At 36.6% G+C, this 23255-nt stretch overlaps 1 protein-coding gene across 1 annotated transcript in view; it reads left to right on the top strand.

Annotated features, from left to right (window-relative positions):
• The window catches only part of LOC145981137 (ABC transporter G family member 20-like), a 73637-nt gene that overhangs the window by 2376 nt on the left and 48006 nt on the right, over positions 1–23255 (top strand). The window contains exons 2-6 of the mRNA XM_083114248.1: positions 340–553; positions 2655–2814; positions 4360–4514; positions 8306–8413; positions 10660–10750. Coding sequence (XP_082970374.1) covers positions 348–553; positions 2655–2814; positions 4360–4514; positions 8306–8413; positions 10660–10750 — 720 coding nt within the window. The 5' untranslated portion in view covers positions 340–347. The remainder of the gene's footprint in view (positions 1–339; positions 554–2654; positions 2815–4359; positions 4515–8305; positions 8414–10659; positions 10751–23255) is intronic.

Here is a 23255-nt window from a genome sequence, read left to right as displayed (position 1 = left end):
CCAAAATATACTGTCCTTAAATCATTCAAAGTTAAAACATTTCTCAAAATTCTCATCATGTAGCAGAGCCTACTTAACTTTTGAGTTAAATTAGTAATATGCATGTCCCAAGACAGGTTTGTGTCTATCCATACTCCTAAGAATTTTATTGCGTTGCATTCTTTGACAACTTCATTGTTAATAATCACATTTAAGTTTTTTATTTGTTTTGCTGGATTAAAATTTATTAGAAATAAGATATTGATAATACATCATGGGCTGTATTATCAATATCTTAAGACAAAAAAAACAACATGTATATAAGGTCACACATGTAATAACAATGTACTTTTATTCTAGATGTAACAATGGAAGATGTCCAAGAAAAATCCCCTGAAAATGATGTACAGCCTTCAACGCCCATGACATCAAACCCAAATTTTTTTGTTGATAACGCACTTCAGTCAGAAGTTCCAAGTATCCTGGTGAAAAATGCTTACAAATCATATGGCAAGAAAAAATCTTTTGTACCTGTTCTCTCTGGATTACACATGACAGTTGAACGTGGGCAAATGTAAGTTAATTATGAATTTTTTGCTAACAAGAGTCTGGCGACTATATGCCAAAAGTTTTATCCTGGTATAATTTCTCCCACTGGGATGTCTGTCACCTGCTCAAAGACCTTGGCAACTATCATGTGAGTGCTTCCATCCATTGACAAGAGCACTGGAGACAGTGTGTGCGTTTCTTTGTATGTCAGTCCGTACTCACCATTTCCTTTATGAGGGAAATTTGAACACTTGGTTGCCATATTTCATATCTCGGCCAGAAAAGAATTTGCCCTCTAAAGGCTTGAATAACTAACTGATATTTTTGCCATGGCAGTCGTTATTTTTGCACCAAACATACATTAGGCAACGCCACCTTCAGATGACAAAACATTCAGTTGTGGGAATTGTACCAACGTTAGGCGCAGCTCGTGGATTGTTCTTCTGGGTGTTAACTGATGTAATATGAAACCAGTAATGTGCTCATGATTTTCAAAAAGGGGAGGGGGGTTAGGTATATATTTTTTACTAGCCAGACATCATTTTGACATATTTTCCTGCCTCTGACATTCATTTTTTAGAAATTACCCTCACCATCCCCCGTTAGGCACGCCACTGTATGAAACATAATCAGTTTCCTCAAATGAGACTTTTTCCGCCAAATAAGTGGGATGGGGAGTGGTGTTCAGAACGTTTAAAAGTAGGTATATATGAAAAAATTAAACGCTGAAACAACAATAAATTCTGCCTTGATTGATTCGATTTATTTTACTTCGCTTTTTGTGGCACACACTTTTGGCTAATTTGCCAAGATGGGAACGAGTGATGATAGGATGAAATTGATGGACGGACACTCACAAACATCCATGCCCAGCCCAGGATTCGAACCCGGGACCCCTGGCATTGTAGCACGCAAGGGAAAATAATGAGAAACTGTTATGGTGTTGGGGATGTATTTGTAAATTATTTCATACAGCCAAAATTATAATGAATATATATCAATTGTATTCCAATTTACAAAAGAAACGACCTGTGAGAAGTGGTCTTACTGTTCTAAAAGAGGAATCGCACATGACCTGTGCACACTAGAAAGCAAAACTAAAACCCCTTGATTGAAACACAACCTTGTTCAAATTTGGGGTGGGTCGACAAGCGTCTAATTTCCTTAAAACGCAGGAGGATGTTTACGTTAATATATCCATTTCTAGCGGTCATTTCTTACCTGCACCGACAGCAACACCTACACTCTATCAATGATGTTACCTAAGCACAGTCCACCCCTTGATTCATCATTTTATATATTTTTTAACGACTATCCAAGCACTTCAAAAACTATAAAAATTGAGACACTGACAGGGTCTTTGTCCGCGAGGACGGTATGTTCTGCTAGAGCACGAACTGCGCATGTCCATATGCCTGATACGAAGGTTCGGCAGTGTCCGTTCCCATGTATTTTGCCCAGTGCCAGCGATTAGGGGGGCGAGGGGGGCATTTACCCCCCACTTTTCCTACACACTATGCTAAACCTTATCTACGAGGCAAAGTAATCTGTCTTTGCTCCCCCCCCCCCCCCTAGTTCTGGAAACCAATCGCAGCACTGATTTTGCCCTATTCCCACCTCGAGCTTCAGCTTGCCGGCCGGTGCTTTGACCATGGCAGGAGTTGTCCTGCGGGGGTTCAACTGGGAGTCGGCACATCTTGTTACAATGACATGGGTCCCGGGTTCGAATCCTGACCTGGGCATGGATGTTTGCGAGTGTCCATTCATCAATTTGATGATATCATCACTTATCCCCCATCTTCGCAAATTAGCCAAAAGTGGCACAACAAGCAAAGAAAAATAAAGCAAATTAATCAATCAATTAAAGTTTAGGTCTAATTCTGATCAGCCTATCATTAGTATGAAATGGACTTTGATCAAACTTTAAAAAAACATTCTCGATCCTGTTAAATTTGGTGATAAAAGACAGAATATTTGAGTCTTCAAAAAAGGTAGGCATAATAATATATCCAAAATCGTGGCAGTTGGGAGTTGCAGAATTATGAAATAGGCAAGTCATGTAAATTAATGAATATACATATAAGAATACAAGGAATATTATTTGTGTTTTTCACAACCCATTTTAGATATGGCCTCCTTGGTCCTAGTGGCGCAGGGAAAACAACACTTATAAATTGTATATTAGGATTAATGAAGCTGGATGCTGGGATAATACTCTTGTATGGATCAAAACCAGGAAATCCTGAATCTGCCGTTCCTGGCCCAGGCGTTGGTTATATGCCACAGGTGGGTTCATATTTTTCAACACAGTAACTTTTTTTGTTCTCGTACATTGTAAGTTCCTTTTATTTTGACTTAATGAATATAATAAGTTATTAAAATGATATTTTGTGATTGGTGTTGTTGCAAAGAACATCTATCCACTTTATCTGATGTAAGTAAGAAGCAGACGGAATGCTATTCTTTTTTGCATTTTTATAGCAGTGAAAACTACAAATTGTAACAGTGCTAAAATTATAGTTTTGAATGAAATATATTTTAAAGTAAATGCAAAATGTACAAGTTTGACAGGGCAGCAGCAAGCATGTACAATGTAAATTGTTAATTATTGATACATTTACTGATTAGTGGAGACAATAACATTAAACATTGTCTGGTTATATTACTAATGGCTGAGAAATCAAGAGCTATCATTATGAATAATTTATTACTTAATATTTAATCAATGACCGTGTCCATTTTACTCTTGTCTCTCTCAAGTATTTTCACTCATAAAATTTAATACTTGACTATATTTTATATATTTGGGTGAATAATGAATTTATTCATGCAATAAATTTTATGTAAATACAATGTAGGCTTAATTCAGGAAATGCGTGTTACTTCTATCTTCATAAACTTTTGTCTTCTCGTTTAATATCTAAGAAACTAAAAGTTAAAATATACAAAACAGTAATTTTGCCTGTAGTATTATATGGGTGTGAAACTTGGTCCCTTACATTGAAAGAGGAACATAAATTGAGAGTATTTGAAAATAAGATCGTTAGGAAAATCTTTGGACCTAAAAGGGATGAGGAGACAGGTGAGTGGAGAAGGTTACATAATTTGTATTCATGTCCAGATATTATTAGAATAATTAAATCAAGAAGACTTAGGTGGTCAGGCCATGTGACACGAATGGGAGAGGAAAGAGGAGTTTACAGGATTCTTGTTGGGAAATCTGATGGTAAGAGACCTGTAGGAAGACCAAGATGAAGATGGAGGGACAACGTTGAGATGGACGTAAGGGAAATCGGTAGGGATGGAAAAGAGTATATAGATCTTGCTCAAGATAGGGACAGATGGATGGCCTGTGTTGCTGCAGCCATGAACCTTCGGGTTTAAGAAGGGTAGAGAGTTAGTTAGTTTAGTTAATAAATTTTATGATTAATTGAAATACTTTCTCTAAGAGCCATAAGAGTTGATATGCTCCAATATAAATAAGTAAAAAAAGAGAAGAGTAAAGACAATCCCTGATCATTCCATGGTGCAATAAGGCAGCCAAAGTGCACATGATGTCATCAGCACCTTGCTTGATCTGCCTTTACTCCCAAGGGGTGCACCCAAGTGCCCACTGATTAGGGCTGGGTGAGCCCCAGAACAGCTTTAACAGGAACATTTCAAAATAATTATCACCCCAGGTACCAAAGCCGTGCCTGGCAGTGAGATGCCATACAGACTAGATCGTGCCTGCTCATTGTTACAAAAAATGCTTATTTTATGAAGTTAGTATAGTTTTCAAGACATGTGATAAATGCAGACGTATGAAACTTTATATATGTTTTTAAATAGGAGCTCGCTCTCTTTGGGTCATTTACTATAAAAGAAATACTCCAGTTCTTTGGGCTTCTTTTTGGTTTAAAGAAGGCCTATGTAAAAGAAAGGATTTCCTTTTTATTGGATCTTCTAGATCTTCCTGCTGGTTCTCGTTTTGTGAGAACACTCAGGTATGTGCATTAGCAATGTTATATTTCCAACGAAATCTTAGTTTTATTATTGATAATTGAATCATTCTTAAAGTAGGCTTTATATGGACTCATCATCCATCACAGCTAACGAGCAAACTCTAGCTCACAAAGAGCCTCCCCGATGGCGCAGTGGTAGTGTCGTCGCCTTGCAATCAAGGGGTCCCAGGTTTGATACCCGGTGGAGGCACAAGTGGTTCGGATCCCACTTTAAACTGTAGGTCCAGTCCCGATTAGCCTTACTGTGCATAAAGTGGACTTAAAACACCATATCAACACCATATCAACATATCTAGCTCACAAAATAAATTGTTAATAATATACAAATGACAGAAACACCTATATATTAGGCAACTGGAATGAATATGCTTACATTAACATGTGTGATGGCAAAAAAACATTTTATTCACAAAATAAAGTAAATAAAGGGTGTCCCAATAAGAATGCCAGATTTAATAATGTAAAAAAGTTTTATAAACCTCAAATTATCCACTGATAGGTACTATAAGAATAGTGTCATCAATCCAAACAGAAACAAGACGACAAATAAAAAGAGTAGTATTTAAACATATAACAGCCCTGCCAACGCAACAACAACAAGACAATGGTGCAAGTCAAATTCAACGTTCTTTTTCAGACACCCTTTATATATGTAAGTGTGGGGGAAGGGAAGCATCTATACGAGGGTCACTATTTATATTTTGAGCCTAACAATGAAAAAACAGGAATTTGGCATTGAAAACTGCTTTATTGTTTTTCAAAGTATTCTCCTTTATGGTCAATACACTTTTGCATTCGTTCGAACCATTTGTCAAAGCAGTTTTTCCAATCTTCTTGAGACACCTCCATAATATGCTTTTTGAACGCATCAACGGCGTCTTCCGCCGACGAAAATCGTTGTCCACGCAATTTATTCTTGACATTCGGGAACAAGAAGAAGTCATTGGGTGCCAAATCAGGACTGTACGGCGGATGACCCATCAATTCGATTTTTTGACTGTTCATAAAGTCGGTTGTTAGACGAGATGTGTGACAGCTGGCATTGTATTGATGAAGAATGATCCGATGGCGTTTGTTTGTTTTCCGTATTTGACCGAAGACCTCTGGCAAACAAATTGTGTACCATTCAGAGTTGACCGTTCTACGTTCCTCTAAAGGCACAGTTGCCACATGACCAGTTTTCCCGAAAAAACAGGCGACCATTTGTTTCGATGTGCTTTGAGCACGAACAACTTTTGTTGGATTGGGTTCATTTTGAAACACCCATACAGTCGACTGCTGTTTACGTTCCGGCTCATATGCATATATCCATGATTCGTCACCTGTTACAATCTTATATACGTCTTTTGAAGCACCACGATTGTATTTATTGAGCATTTGTTTGCACCAATTGACGCGAGCGTCTTTTTGAGTTTTTGTCAAATTGTGTGGGATCCAACTAGAACATACCTTTCTCACAGCTAAATGATCACGTAATATTGTATATATGCTGGTGGTACTAATGCCTATGGTTGCCTCAATCTCACAGTATGTCACATGACGATCTTGCAGTATTAGGTTTTGCACGGCATCAATGTTTTCTTGAACAACAACTGATTTTGGACGACCTTCGCGAATCTCGTCGGTGAGCGAATGGCGGCCACGATTAAATTCATTATACCAGCGTTTCACAGTGGCAAAGGATGGGGCTTCATCGCCAAATGTGGAAGTAAGTTGATCGATGCACTCTTGTCTTGATAATCCACGTCGAAAATCGTAAAAAATCATCGCACGAAAATGTTCACGAGTTAATTCCATTTTATTGTTGTCGCGCAATCTCCAAGGCAACATAAACAACACAAATGAAGTTATTGACAAAACATTTGAAGTACGTTATGGTCAATAATGCCAGACGATTCCGTGCAAACGTCAAATCGCACCTAACTTCAATCAGTGTTGCCAAGGCTCAAAATATAAATAGTGACCCTCGTATGAAAGTGATCATCATAAAACATGCTTACGTATGTAGATGCAGATTCTACTTATAATGGTTTGAATAACCACTTTTTGTAGAGCATTCCCTAACATTCGCTACGAGACTGGGCAGCAAGCAGCCCGGCGTCAGCGATTTCCTTTCTTGGTGAATGGGGTCTGCGACAGTCGCACGCTACAGTCTGTTTTTTTTTGGCTCTCCCTGCCTTCGCTCTCTTTCCCTTTCTGTTGACGTTTCAGACTGACACCAGTATAATCCTCCCTCGGAAGTTGCATTGTGTCGTGTCCGTGTGTTGAAGATTGTGGCTTAATATGGCACCACAAAAGTTTACATTACAACAAAGGATTTATCTTGTCGGGTGTTACTTCGGAAAGAGGAATTGTGGAGAAGTGCGATGACGTTTTGCAACAAAATTTCCTGCTGTTCCCATTCCACATAGGACCACTATAATAAACCTCCTACAAAAGTTTACAGTAACAGGGTCAGTTCTGAATAAAAGTGGAAAGAAAAACCCACGTGTACATACTGAGGATAAACTCGATGAGATAGGACAAAGGTTAGAACAGTCTCCTCAGAAATCTATCCGCCGCCGCTCACAAGAAATGGGTGTTTCAAAAACCCCAGCATTTAGAGCCGCTAAAATTCTTAAATCTAAAAACTAAAGTATACAAAGACAATCTGCACACCATCTGTGAGTTAAAAGAGAGGATTGTACGAGAAATCGGGAGAATTACAGTAGACGAACTTGCACGTGTAAATGCCAATTTCCTTCGGAGATGCCAGGAATGTGTTGCAGCAGAGGGACATAATTTTTAACACCTTCTGTAGTCAAGGTTAGTACACAATATGAAAACTGTAATTTTAATAGCCGACTCTAGCGACTGTTGTGGACCCCGTTCACCGGGAAAGACAAGTGCTGACTCCGGGCTGCTTGCCGCCGAGTCTAGTAGTGAATGTCAGGGAATGCTCTGTAGATGCAAAATAATATATGGATATTTTAAGTGTTTTTTTAATGTGAAATAACCTTATTATTTCACATACATATGTACTTGGGCATATTATTTTCCTTTGTGCGATATGTTTCTTCGGCTATGGTTATTCATTTTAGCAAGAATATTACAATATGTTTTTGGAATTGTCTTAAAAAATCAATGTTTGTGTGCTGAATACCAGGGTTCTTTAATCATGTTCAATATTGTACAGGATAATTCTCTCTAAAAAATTCAAACATTTTCCCCAATAAAATTTTAATTTTTATATGGTTCCCTATGAAAATTGATGAGTACTTTCTTTGGCAAATGTATTCCGAGATGCCCTATAACATTGTTTAAATGAGCTGGTTTGCCAGAATTCATTAACAATAAATATATTTTGTTCAACTGTGTACAATGGAACCCCAATTTTATGTTCCCCGGTTTGACATTTTCCCACATTATATGTTCAATCTTTGTGGTGCCAATTGGCAAAATGCTATAAAATTTTACATTTTCCTGAATTTTAAGTTCTTTCACATTGGTCCCCTTAAAAATGTAAAATCGAAGTTCCACTGTACATATTTGCAACACATGCAACCACACTACACTGCTACATTCTACGCCTGCTTTTGGTTTGCACCTCAAGGTCATGGATAAAGTTTGTTTCATTGAGGTGTGTGATAGTTCTGCTTTGATAGATGCATATACATTTTCAGAGGAAACCATACCAAATATTTTAAAATTTACTGACAAACCTTTTGGTTTCCTAGTGAGATAATCACCCTGTATGTTTGTTTCCTTTTGGTGTTTAAATTTCAATTTTGCAGTGGAGGCCAAGCAAGGAGAGTTTCGTTTGCTCTGGCCATGCTTCAGGAACCCAAGCTAATGATCCTAGATGAGCCAACTGTGGGAGTTGATCCTTTGCTTCGTGAAAAGTAAGAATGAATACTTTGCATGTATGTTTACAGGGTAATTCACAATGAATGGTACAAAAATAAACCATACCTGTGACTGCTGTAATGCATTTAATTCACAATTATCGATACAACATGGTAGTTTACCTTTCCAGGTTTCATCTGGCAGCACTGATACAAAACAAGCTAGTCATCCAAAATGGCAGCATCAGCGAAAGAAAATGCTTATTATGTGCTCCCACGATACGTTGACTTCGTGGGGCTTCGTAGGTAAGTCGCATGTGTTTTCAACCACTTGGTTCTTGACAGATGGCCATCCTGTGCTTATTCCCTTGCATAAGCATCCCGTTTCCCCAAACTGTTTCACCCACCTTGCAATGTTGTAACAGTGAGGTGTTTCTTTGGGAAATTTCAACGGTTATCGATGAATTTTTTGTGAATTCTAGCACACAATAAGCATTTTCTTCCACTGATGCCACCATTTTGGATGACGAGCTTATTTTGCTTCAGTGTTGCCAGATGTAACGGGGAGAGGTAAAGTATCATCTTATATGTCAATAATTGTGAATTAAATTCATTACAGCAGTCACAGATATGGTTTCTTTTTGTACCATTCATTTTGAATTACTCTGTATTTTTGTTTATCCTGTTACTAAAAATATTGGTAATTGATTAAATTGTATTTGTGGAAAGTAAACTTGTTTTGGTGGTGTAAGGGGCAGTGGCGGCTCATGCAACTTATTGTTAGGAAGGCTGCATTCAAAAAAATACCTTACATTAACTATTTGAAGATGAACTCCATACATATTTGTAAAATTTACCATTCAGAACACCAGATTATATAACTTACTGCCAGAAAACAAATAACTCTTTGAATCGATTCGAAAACTTAAACTATCACGAACTTACTGACGAGCGAAACGGATGCGTTACATGGCCTGGCCGGTAATCGCATGTTTATGCACGGTGTAGTCGTATCATAGTGCGAGAGCTTTCGATTTCTACCACTTGGCAGCGCCACCATACATTAGACTGCAGTGAATGCAGTCCGCTTTTTAGCATTGACAAGGGCCTAGCAGGGAGGGAAGTGGAAGCAGTGCTTACGTTAGAGTTAACATGGAGATGTACTGGAAGTCTCTGAGGGGGAAGCAGCTTCATATATCAGTTTGTCCCTTGTCGCGCGCCAAGTGAATTTGAAAGCTCCACACAGTGCAACAGGATGCAGTAAGATAGCAGAAGTATAAATATTTAATTTTTGCATTAATGGCAAACAAAATATAATTTGTTTGGGGGGGATGCATCTGCAGCCCCCTTTATCAGTCGCCACTGGTATCTGCAATGTTGCAGCCCAACGAGACTCTTGCATCTGGACCGAATACCAGAATAATTTTCCGTACAGTTGTGTTTGACCTTATACTGGGTGGTCCAAAAGTCCCGGAACGGTCACATATCGTGAGAAATACACATCGAATCGGAAAACGAAAAAAAATGCAGCAGGGGGCAACTGTGAAATTTTAAATAGAAACCCCCATTTTGTATTGTAGAATCGGAAACAGGACTTCATTCCGAGTCCAACGAGCTATCAACCATCCTCCTAGCTCAATTAGGAATGGAGATATGGCAATTTTAAATTTTCAAAGGATGCTCTGCCCCTAATTGAGTTAGAGTGAAAGCAATTCCAGATTCGGAATCTGCACGTCAAGACATTTCAATAGTGTCTACCCTGGGGGTGGGGCGGGGGTGGGGAATCAAGTGTGATATCATTGAATAGCTTTCTTTCACTTATTAAACATGTATTTTTTCATTTTCCGATTCGATGTGTATTTCCCACGATATGTGACCGTTCCGGGACTTTTGGACCACCCGGTATGTGCTCAGTGTTCCTTTTAATTAGGCAAGAATATTTTTGTTGTCACAGACAGATTTTAATTTTACTTAGGATAATGTGGTGGGTGCAAAATAGCCTAAGTGCTGACACACACAACATTTTTAATTCAATCAGTCAATAAAACTTGCTTTTTTTCCTTCTTTGGTCATGTGCTCATAATTTTGGTTTTGAAGTTATACACGTAGAAATAGTAATGGAGTAAGTATACTTCTAAGGAAGGAGGAGCAGGAAGGATATCTTACCTGAACACCTGAAGAAAGAATTAATATAACTTCCGAAATATGTCATGCACAAATCAATCGTCACATGAGGAAAGAGATATGCGACATTTTAATTTTGTCAACCTATTATTATTGCTTTACATTCTTTTACATTTCAGGATTTGGGACCATCTTGTAAATATGTCAAGAAAAAATTGTGCAATGGTTTTAACCACACATTATGCAGAGGAAACCAGAAGAGCTCATAAGGTAAGATTTCAGCAATTACTGGAATTTTACATCTGGAATTTTTAATACGTAGGTAAAGGTATAACTAAACCCTGCACATTGCAACATGCCGAGAAGGCATATTGGGGTGTGTGGAGCTTGAACCTCACAATCTCAGTCATTTGTGGAAGTGATGTGATCAGCACCATACTCTGATTGCCTTTATTCCCAGGTACCCATTTATTGGAAGTTGGCTGAACTCTGGAGCTATTCCATGTACGGACATTGCTGGAAAAGTTCCCACCTGGAATCGCTCATATCAGGAATTGAACCTGGGTTTTTCGTGGCAGTCAGATGCCATACCACGTGAACTGCCACATCTCTTGAAATGTTTAATAGGTTTGAAAATATAAGAAGAATGACATCTTGCAGATATTAATTTGTGATGTCTTATGTTCAAATTTATGCTTTTAAGTGTACACTAAGTCCCTAAATGTCTATCTTATCCTTACAGATGTTTTAAATTCATTAAATTAGGTTCACACAGGAGATAGATTTTTCAGCGAGAAATGCAGGATCGACCAGGACTCGAACCCAGGTCTCTGGCATACTGTGTGTGTGTTTAATTTAATGAATTTACATCTCTACGCTGGGAGGAACCAGGCAACGTCTACAGTGCTTCAAAGGCAACATATCCCGTTGCGGTAGTACTAGTAGAGACGATTCAACACAGGTAACAGCAGCAGTGAAAAATTATGCGAAGCCAGGCCAGCAAGGTAGCTCAGGGTAAAGCGATGGCACAGTGTGCCAGACACGTGGCTTTGAGTCCTGGTCGAGCCTGCATTTTTCACTGAAAAATCTACGTAGATGTTGTAAAGTCATTTCAGCATGGAAAGCCAAAGGTGTACCATGTGGTTCCTGTGGAAAGGTGTGCCTACAGCTATGATTCATAATAAAATAAACAACGTTAAATTGTATTAAGTTAAATTTAACACTACTTACGTGAGTGAGTATGATGCTTTTTTGGAACAACGTTTCAGGGTCCAACTGCCCACTTCATCAGGTTCGTAAATATTTTCCTAAGCATTGAACATAGAGCTGTGTTAAAAGAGGATTCCATTCATATTGGGGGTTAGGCGTAGAACTGAGAACTCTGCACTGTAAAAAGATGCGTCAAGAAACAGCAATATGAGGCCATAGATGTTCCCAAGGTAAAATATTCCGGAGGTAAAAATAGTCTCCCATTCGGATCTCTGGGAGGTCCCTGGACTAAGGATAAGATCTACATCAGGAATAAGGATATTAAATTAGGCACCTGGAATGTTCTGAGCCTTTACCAGCCTGGGGCATCTCAATGTACAGTTAATGAGATAGTTAAGTACAAATTAGATGTAGTAGCTGTCCAGGAAGTTAGGTGGCCAGGAGAAGGGAATTGTAAAACTAAAAATTATACTTTTTTCTATGGTGATACTGAAAATCATAATTTTGGAACAGGCTTCTTCATAAATAATATAATTATCTATGCTCTTAAAACAGTAGAATTTATTAATGATAAGATATCATATGCAGTTTTACAGGGTAGGTGGGGTAAAATTATTTTAATAAACATACATGCACCAACGGAAGATAAAGATGATAATACTAGAGATGATTTTTATGCAGAGTTATGCAGAGTTAGAACAGGTCTTTGATCAATTTTCCCAGTATGATATGAAAATTCTGTTAGGTGACTGTAATGCACAGATTGGTAAAGAAGAGACATTTAAACCCACGATTGGTAAAGAAAGTCTTCATGATTAATTACTTTTGCAACCTCAAAGAATTTAATTGTGAAAAGTACCACTTTTAAACATAAAGATATCCATAAATATACCTGGTCTTCTCCAGATGGTAAAACTCATAATCAGATAGATCATATTCTCATTGATAAGAGAAGGCATACTAGTATAATTGACGTTCGTACACATAGAGGTGCTGACTGTGCCAGTGACCATTATTTAGTAATTGCTAAATTAAGAGAAAGACTCTCAGTGATAAATCATAAGCAACAAAATCTAAAAGTTCTAAAATTTGATACAGGAAAGTTTACTGATGAAAGAATTAAGAAAGATTACCAAATTAAACTGTCAAATAGATTTGATGTTTTGCAGGATTTCAATGATGATGAAAATATAAATGAAACATACGTAAATAAGAATTGGGAACACATACGTAATGCAATAGAATCAGCAGCTAAAGAAAGTATAGGATACCATAAACCAAGAAAAAGTAAGCCATGGTTTGATAATGAATGTCATAATCTAATAGAAATAAGAAATCAGGCTAGACTTAGGTGGTTAAATAACTCTGATGATACAAATCTAAGCAATTATTATAGAATAAACTTAGCCGCACGTTTAGAAGTAAAAAAAGAGATTACTTGAAAAGTAAAATTAACGAAATTGAAACAAACAGCAAAAACAGAAATATCAGAGATTTATATAAAGGTGTAAATGAATTTAGAAAGGGGTGGCAACCTAAAGTAAACTTGATAAAAGATAAAAACGGTGATTTTTTGGCCAATCCAAGCAATATTTTAAATAGATGGAAGAACTACTTTAATGACCTTTTAAATGTCCATGTAGGAGATAAATCAGAAGTAAATGAAGTCCACACAGCAGAACCTTTAGTTCCAGAACCTAACTTGACTGAAGTTAAAGATGCTATTAAAAGGCTAAAGAATAACAAAGCACCTGGCATTGATTTAATACCAGCTGAGTTAATTAAATATGGTGGAAATTCATTAATATGTCAAATTCATAAATTAATTTGTTTAATATGGAATAAAGAAGAAATCCCTCAACAGTGGAAAGAATCCATAATTGTTACTGTGTTTAAAAAAGGTGATAAAATGAACTGCAATAATTACCCTGGAATTTTTCTACTCTCAACAACATATAAAAGATTGTCTAACATTATTTTAACAAGACTAACCCCATATGCTAATGAAATTATAGGTGATTATCAGTGTGGATTTAAACGTAACAGATCAACTACAGATCAATTTTTTCTCATCAGACAGACACTTGAGAACAAGTGGGAATATAATCAAAGTGTCCATCAGCTATTCATTGATTTCAAAAAAGCATATGATTCGGTCAAAAGAGATAAATTATATAATATATTAGTCAAGTTTGGAATACCTAAGAAGCTTGTTAATATGATAAAAGTATGCATCAGTGAAACAGAAAGTAAAATTCGTGTGGGTATTAATGTGTCTGACAAATTTACAATTCATGATGGGTTAAAACAAGGATATGCATTATCTCCATTGCTCTTTAATTTTGCCTTGGAATATGCTGTTAGGAAGGTAAAAGAAACTAACGAAGGACTAAAATTAAATGGTGTGACTCAGTTGTTAGCATATGCAGATGACGTAGACTTATTAGGGGATGATATAAATACAATTAAGAATAATGCTAAAATATTTTTCAAAGCAGCTAAAGAGATAGGTTTGGAAGTTAACAAAGAGAAAACTAAATATATGCTTACAGGCCGAAACCAAGTTATTTTCCTGTAGTTTATGGTTATTACAAGCATAAGAAAACAGTTTTTCGTTGTGACGTTTCAGGAGAACACAAGCTCCTTTCATCAGACATTTATTTTCATTTTGACTAAAGATACAGTTGTAACAATGGTTAGTAATTTTTTAAACAAAAAGAATCCCTTATATAATGGATGTTGTCAATGTTACATTGTTGTAATATAGCAACTTAACTGTGAAAAGAAGCAGTCTGTTTTATTTTTCTTTCAGATTTTTTTTTTTTTTAATTTTGAATCCCAAATATCATCAGGTAATTCAAATTCATCATTGTTTTCACGAAGTCTCTTGATGTTTTCTGTTACATTAAATTTTAAAGATGGTGGCTTACTCCATTTGTGAAAAAGAAAACTCCATACTGGATCTATGTTACCATTTTCATTATTTAATTTATTCCAGTGTTCTTCTGCAATGAACGAAACTTCCCAGACATTCAACTCTGTGTTTCCCGTTAATCTTTTTAAAACCCTTCTCTTTTTAATCAAATGCTTCTCTTTGATGATATGAGCTGACAAACCTGTTCTTGGGTTTAGATTTATAATGTCCAAATCGTGTTCGTGGCATCTTATTGCCATTTTCCTTGCCGTTTGTCCCACATAATCTTTTGAACATGAAAAACTTATATTATATATTCCTGTGGTTTCCACATCTGGTAGAGAGTTTCTCATTTTGAATTCATTAAATGTACATTCCAAACTTCTTGGTGATTTAAAAACAATTTTGAAATTAAAACTTCTAAAAATTTTTGCAATTTTATGTGAGAATCCCTTGTGGACAGAGGCCTGCACAAGACCTGGAGCAGACCCGTTCACGAGACATCGCTCCTGAAATGCCATGCAACCTGCGCAACACCCTCGCTTGAGCAGCTTGTATGTCCACCTGCCCAGATCGTTCCTGGCAGGCATTGTAGACCCGCCGGGTACCTGCAGTCTTACGATACCTAGTAGGTCTCAGTTCGTTCTTTCCATCAACTGCAGACCCCTCCCTCTGCATGACGTAGTTGCTTCGAGTAGAAACTGCACCGGGCCCACACCGTTCTGCAGTGTTGCCAACTGCAATAATTTTCACTACTTAAAAAAGGGAACTCAAAGCTTTGTAAGCCACATCACCAATGAAATGAGACTTACGAAAGTTGCTACCCCCCCCCCCCCCCACACACACACATTGAAATAGGTTTTCCGTGGCACAGGATCCATAAGTATATGTCGTAAATAACCAATATACGTATATATAGTGATATAGGGCAGGACTGAAACATGTCACGTTCGACGCTGAGGTCGCGAGTCAAACAACACACTGTTCTACTGCGAACACCAGGGCCGTAGCCAGCCAGGGGCATTGCCGTTACCCTCGTTTGGGGGGGGGGCAAGTACTTGGATAAACGTAACAACAACAACAATCACAATAATAGTAATAAAGTAGCATGAAAGGCACTATTATCCTCATAAATCACGCAAAAAGGGGGTAGAAGTCGGTTCTCACGCATTTGTGTTGAAACAGAGGATTAGAAATATTTTTTTTCAACACGTCAATCACGTTAGCTAATAATGGAAAACAAGCACACAAACTATTTTTGAAAGAAAGAAAGTGCATGATAAATGCATTCCGAATGTACATACATATGGCATGTAAAATTTCCATCCACAATATTTTCTTTTCACATGGAGCGACGTATTACATAATTAATTCATCCAACTCGTAACAAACCAACATTAATAGCAAATAATATCACGGGCCGCCATAGCATTCTCTGTTTTAAAACTTTTCTCACTTAGATCGTTCGGTGCTCAGGGACCCCCACCCTGACCCCTCCGCTAGACAATTTCCGTCCAAGGTTGTGAGCAATGCACCCTGCCCCCTCTGGTTGCGCCACTGCGTGCCTGGTTAAGGCACCATGCAATGAAAAACAATTAGTTTTCAGTGAGGAGATTTTTGTTTGCTCGATCATTCATTTAGATAAATGAAGCTGTAATACTGCGTGCATTTCCTGCCAATAAGATAAAAACTGCTTACGCTGAACTGAAATTGCTAAGTATATAAATTCTCCTTGGAGAAGAAGCTCCTCCTAGGCTTCGTAGGATTTAGTAGCTACGTAAGTAGGCAACATTGGCTGCAGCCGTCCACGTGGTGATGAAACACCTGGAGCGACACGCTGCCGGAGGGCTGTTTCCTTCCAGCAGGTTTTACAGGTGCCCGGGTCTTGTTGAATGCCCAGGTACCTTGTAAGCGCAGAGCGCCTTGAAGACCAAAAACCCGGGTAAAGACGCAAGTCGACTCGTTGCCGTGGGCAGGCGAGCAGGTAAACCTGTTATCGCGTGCAAGCGGGCAGTGGGTAGGTAAAAGGCAGACTATGCTGGCCTCTACTTGTGGAATGGAATGCACACAAATTTCTTTTCAACAGATTTTTCATCTTTGTCTGTATTTCTCTTTTCCTTTAGTTTTCTTGCGACTTGTTAGGTAATAATCAAAATCTAATTATTGATAACAACTCGTTTGAACCAGTTTCCAAATTTAAATACTTAGGAGTAATATTAAAAAATGAAAATTATATTAAAGAGGAAATAAAAAGTAGGCTTAATTCAGGAATCCTTTTCTATTCATAAACTTTTGTCTTCTCGTTTAATATCTAAGAAACTAAAAGTTAAAATATACAAAACAGTAATTTTGCCTGTATTATTATATGGATGCGAGACTTGGTCCCTTACATTGAAAGAGGAACATAAATTGAGAGTATTTGAAAATATGATCCTTAGGAAAATATTTGGACCTAAAAGGGATGAGGAGACAGTTGAGTGGAGAAGGTTACATAATTTAGAACCACATAATTTGTATTCGTGTCCAGATATTATTAGAATGATTAAATGAAGAAGAATGAATGGGAAAGGAAAGAAGAGTTTAGAGGATTCTTGTTGGGAAACCTGATGGTAAGAGACCTGTAGGAAGGCCAAGACGAAGATGGTGGGATAACGTTGAGATGGACCTAAAGGAAATTGGATATATAGATCTTGCTCAGAATAGGGGCAGATGGAAGGCCTGTGTTGCTGCAGCCATCAACCTTCGGGTTTAAGAAGGCTAGAGAGTTAGTTCGTTAGTAGGGTTGAAAACACTTAAAACTATCCCTGACACATTCCTAATTAAAAAACTTCTCATATTAAAAATCCCGTAAAGTCAAGCCACTTACAAACGGGAACACATGAAAATAAAAACAAATGTTGTTCTCAATTTTTTCATTAGGGCAGGAAGATTATGCAATGAAGGGAAAAAATAAGAAGTAGAATGGATAAAGGAGGTGGGGAGAAAAATGGGTACACGAACCAAGAAATGAATAGAATAGCCAGGAAAGCGCAGAAGATCATCAAAAGAAAGAATAGCAAGACAATAATGGGAAAGCAAGGAAAGAAGGGGAAGAGGGAAAGAAAACTCAAAATGTTATTTCTAGCGCACCCAAATTTAGGGAATAAAAATATTAACAAAAACCATCAACTTTTGCACAAAAACTACCAATTTTTGCACTAGTAACTAACTGCAAAAACATAATATTTTCCTTTAAAATAGAGCCCCTTAATAGTATTATTCTTCAGCGCAATTCGATCAAGCTACGAGGGCACCCAAATTTAAGGTTTGAATTTTTTAAAACAAAATAACAAAAACTACTAAAAAATCTAGAAAATAACTATAATTTCATGCAAAAAATCTTTACCTTAACCTTTTTTTCTAATAATAGAGCCCCTTAAACTATTTATTACCATCGTATTTTCTAGCACACTCAAATTTAAGAGTGAAACTCTACTTCGTAAGGTTTTGAATTTTTAAGACAAAAATAACTAAATTTAATAAAAATACATATTTTTAACACAACCTTTTAATAAAAAAATCACCCCCTTATCAATAATTTTATGCAAAAATGAGTTCTAGCGCAAATCGATTAAGGGGTATAGGGGAGAACAAAAAAAGTCTTTTTAATTAAAAAAAACACGTACTCAACTAATAAATTTTACTAAAAAACACTACACCTCTTAAACCGTCAATTTATTCCTGGCGCACTCTGAATTAAAAGCTAACAAAAAACAGTACCACACCCATCAAAATTTAACACATACATACATTCAAAGCATACCGCATCGCTTTAAATTTCTAAAAAAACATTAGCACAATTTGATCAAGTGGCACATTTTTAACAAAAAAGATACGACTTTTAGGGCTAACGTTTTACTCGCTCTCTTATTTTTAAACCCTGCAAGCTGAAAAGTAATAAAATAATAAAAAACAGAGCCCATGTATGGGGTTCGCACGAAGTGCGTGCATCCTTTAAAAATATGAGCGCATTTCGATTAAGGACTAACTTTTTAATCAAAAATAATAAAAAAACTAAAAAATCTTAACACTTTTTAATGCTTTTTTCACTAAAAAATAGTACCTAAAATATTTTTTTATGTATTTCTACTTCTAACCAGTTCCATTTTTTCAAAAAATATCACCCCCTTAATAAGCGCTGAATTAAGGTTTAAAGTAAAAGGCCCAATCATTTGAAGGTATATGCTGCTCTGAGCGAATATAAGGAAAATGTTTTTATCTTATCTTCTTGGTTTGTGTTGCGAAGCATTGCATAAACTACTGACTCATAGGAAATGAGTAATATGTAGCATATATAATGGGTGTATAACAGATTATACTCCAGTTAAAAAATGAGTTCTTCTGGATTAACTGATGATATGGATGCTTTCTCAATTAAATTGCAAACTGAAATGGAATGGGATAATAAAATCAGAACCATTTCTATTCGAGGTAGTGATGGTGATTTTTGGCAAGAATTAAAGGAAATGAATGAAGAAATTATTAATAAACTTCCAGTAAAGACAAGAGGAATCTACATTAATAAGGTAAATGCATTTTTCAAAAAACACGGCTCACCGCTAATTCATGATAAATCTCAAAAATCAGTTACAAAGGAGCAAGCTTTGAATGGAGCCCAGATCTTAGAGAAAATGAAACAATCTCTGGTATTCTACGAGCCCCTTTCCGCTACTGAACTAGACAAGGAAATTTCTAAAATTAAGGATCTGAAATCAGCAGACAGAATTCTTCAACGAATTAAAATAAAGTATGGAAAAGAGACTACAATTTCATTATATATCAAATACGGAAAACTGTTAAATGAAATTAGAAAGGTGTGTGAGGAAAAGAACATAAACTTTTATTCCTTTCTTGCCTCTTACAAAATTACACGATGGTCAAAATCTTTCATCTGCTTCTTACTGAACCTAAACACCCTTTCTGAAAAATACCCTAAGATGAAGTATCTCACTATTGGAGTACACTTTATGAAGAAACACCTAAATATAATTAAATCAAATATCGAAGAAAATGATGCAGAAGCTATCTTTTGGAGTGTCGATGGATGACTCATAACTAAAGCCCGGATTTTTATGTAATATCAACCCCTAAAATATGTACATAAATATGTAATAAAAATGTCTGAAATATGTAAAAAATATGTAAATTCATAATGAAATATGTACTATAAATATTTATTCCAAACGTTACTTCCTATTTTTGTTACATTTTTTCCTCACAAAGGGATATGTTTATTTCAAAAAGACTTACAAAAATTGAAGTTACAATATTACAATGTTTACATTAAGTATTTTTTATGTTCTTATAGAGCAAAAATATTAACCACAATTTGAATATATTCAATATTTAATATACAATGTCACCAGGTACCATTCAAAATGTTCAGTAGTAAATTTTCGTTGCCCAAATTTTTCACTCAAAAAGCACTTACAAAAAATTCAGGTTACCTTTGATCTTGGGGCAGGCACTGTATTTAATTATTTAACTTACAATATGTTACCAGGTACATTTCCAAATGTTCAGAAGTAAATGTTTGTCGCCGATCAGATAATATGTTCTTGTACGCAGAGAAATTTCTCTCCACGTCACAAGAAGTAACCGGAGCGTACTTCAGGAGGTGAATGTGGTCGGGAGAAATATCATTGGGAGGGTTAACTGTTTCACCATTGAGAATGCAGCTCACTGTAAATAAGCTGACGTAACCTGGGTTTCTTTCAGTCACTGCGTCAAATTTTCTTCGAGCTTTCTCTCTCACATCTTCTCCAACAGCAGACAGTTTCTTTCTTGCATCCTCATATATATCCATGGCTTCCAGGAGAGGAAGCCCAACAGTTTCAAGTTTTTTTATGCTTGTATCAATCCAACCAAAATTGCTGTTTATGTATGCCATATCGCAAGCAAGTTTGGTTTCCTTGAAGAGATTTTGAGCAGTGCGTACCGATACAGCTGAGTCCGTCGAAAATGAGTCAAGCACAGATTTCACTTCTTCAAAATGTTCGTTGTAAAACTTACTTGCCCGGATCCAAGTGCCCCATCTAGTAAGAATAGGTTCCGGAGGAAGTGGTACACCTGGCAATTGTTCCTTGTAAACGTGCACACGTTGTGGTGCCTTCAGAAACACCTTTTTCGTGGAAGAAATAAGTTGGTTGACTTCCGGGAAATTGCCTCTCACCTCCTCAGCAATGCGTTGGAGAGCATGTGCCAAGCAAGTAAAGTGGATCAAGTTAGGATAAAACACTTTAAGTGCCATAGCAGCTTTTAACATGTATGACGCACTGTCTGTGAACATTAGAAGATCTCTCTCTTCTTGTACGCCATCCGGATACAACAATTTAAGACTGTCATTCACAAATCGTGCTATGGTGGAATGATTAGTACGCTCTAGAACTTTGCATGCAATGAGATGTGGTGTAGATGGAGAATCAGCAATTAGCGTTCCAACAATAAAATTACTTACATACCGTCCCAAAGCATCAGTTGTTTCGTCGATGGAAATCCACACATAGGAACTGCCTACTTCTGCCCTAATTGATTCTAAAGTTTCTTTGTGGGAATGTGGAAGATATCGCTTTCAAAGGGTTGACTCGTCAGTAAGTTTACGGCCACAATATTTTTCCAGAAAATCCCGGAACTTCGGTATTTGAATTTTATACCAAGGGATGTTTGCTGCAATCATTGCTTCGCACATTTACTTGTAAAACACACTGAATGAAGAATCCTCTTGCATCTGGGTTAGTAAAACTTGCTTCTTTTCACTCCGTAGTTGTTTGTTTTTCACATGAAGTGAAGTGCGAACATGTTGATCTAATTGAGACTTCATAGTGCACCCAACTTTTTTATCGCACACTCGACAAAAAATAACTTTACCATCCGTAGTAAATGCATCATCGACTGCTATCCAAGATCGCAACTTTTGAGATAACGAGGAGGTAGGCGGAGCCATTCCAGCTTTCTACAGCTAAAACACTGTTTAAATACTGAGGCAAGCTCTTCTTAAAACTCCAATGGTTAAAATGAAAAGGCGACGAAATATATATACGAAATTCTACGGTTGAGTTAACAATACTTCATTCAAGATTTGTCGCCGCCAGCTGCAAAAATCAAAACGATCACAACAATGTACGGATGAAAGTTAAGTGCTTCTCAGCGTTGTACTTGCCACCTTCCATTGTTGGTTCTCTTCGTTCGCTGTGTGTTGCTTGCCGCTCCATGTTACAAACTGGAAACTGCAACACTGTCGAATCTTGATGTAATTGTTACGATGCGGCGAATCAACGAACTGCTATGTATGTACAACGAAGGTAAATCGCACTTTTAAGTTACTATATTTTTTTAGACCTGGAAATGGGGAGGGGAAGTGAGAAGATACTTTTTTAACTAGTAAGCCAAAAGTTCATTGGATTTTCCTCTTAAGGACTGTTTTACGTAAAAAATATTTCATATCTTAGGAATATGTAACATTTAGTAAAATATGTAAAAATATGTAATATAAAACTTCACTGTGACATCTCTACTGACGTAATTCGTCAATATATTTTAATTCCACGCTTGTACATATAAAGGAAAAAATATGTAATTACATAGAAATCCGGGCTTTACTCATAACGTAGAGCAACTGTTCTACATCAAGGGAAGTGAAGAAAAAAGACTGCATTTTATTAAGGAACATCATGTTTTTTGAGTTACGATAGCCATATCTAGTTGTCAATAAAAGTGTAATTAAAATTAACAATAATACATACGGTAATGATGTAATGAAATCTGTAATCTGTGTGTCAGGTTATAAAAAAGATAGTGTAATCATTTTATAAACAACCTTGAATAAAACTGATAGTCCATATAATTTATACCTTACCTTGTATAATAATAAGATGTACTGCTCATTACTTTGATTTCACAGACTAATGTCTTATCCGCTTGATCATATAGACACCCTTATTTTAAGAATTACAATACAGGCAAAGTTCTTGAAAAAAAATTATTTTCTTTTTATTAACTTTGAGCATTACAAAAAATATCAGATAATACAAAAAAGAAGAAGCCTATTGACAAAGCATATGCCATTTATTCCTAATAATTGAAAAATTCATACGGGAAAACGTCATCTTTTTTAACCCCAAGTTTGCAGATAATCATCACATCAGCAAATACATTGCCATGCGGCATGCATCCCATCCTAATCTGACTATCTGTTAAACCTAACGAGTGTGGGTAAGCCTGTTTGATATAATTTCTACATAGGATTATTTCATTCATTGTTTCGAAATGAAAAATCCAGTTATGGGCTCCTTCCCAATCATCTCGGCGCTGGTTTCCTTGCATCCCCCATGCGGCTATAGAATCCTGAATGTGATGAGCTTGGATGTTCGGAGGGGCGACCCACGTAGATCTCCTCTGCAGTACCAAGACTGGATCCAGATCAAAACTATAATATTTAAAGAAGGGTTTCTATAATACTAAATAAGTTGTAATTTTTTCTTTCTTTAAATTCTCTAAATTTATAAGCCAGAAATTATATACTTGCCTTTTTGTGTACTTAATTGCTTTAAAAGATAAATTCTGCTATAAACCTACTTACCTCTCAAGTACACTTTCCAGAATCAATTGTTGATT

This window comes from Lepisma saccharinum, chromosome 29, assembly GCF_977018435.1.
Source record: "Lepisma saccharinum chromosome 29, izLepSacc3.1, whole genome shotgun sequence".
Lineage (NCBI taxonomy): Eukaryota > Metazoa > Arthropoda > Insecta > Zygentoma > Lepismatidae > Lepisma > Lepisma saccharinum.
This window is presented reverse-complemented; position numbering and strand designations above follow the sequence as displayed.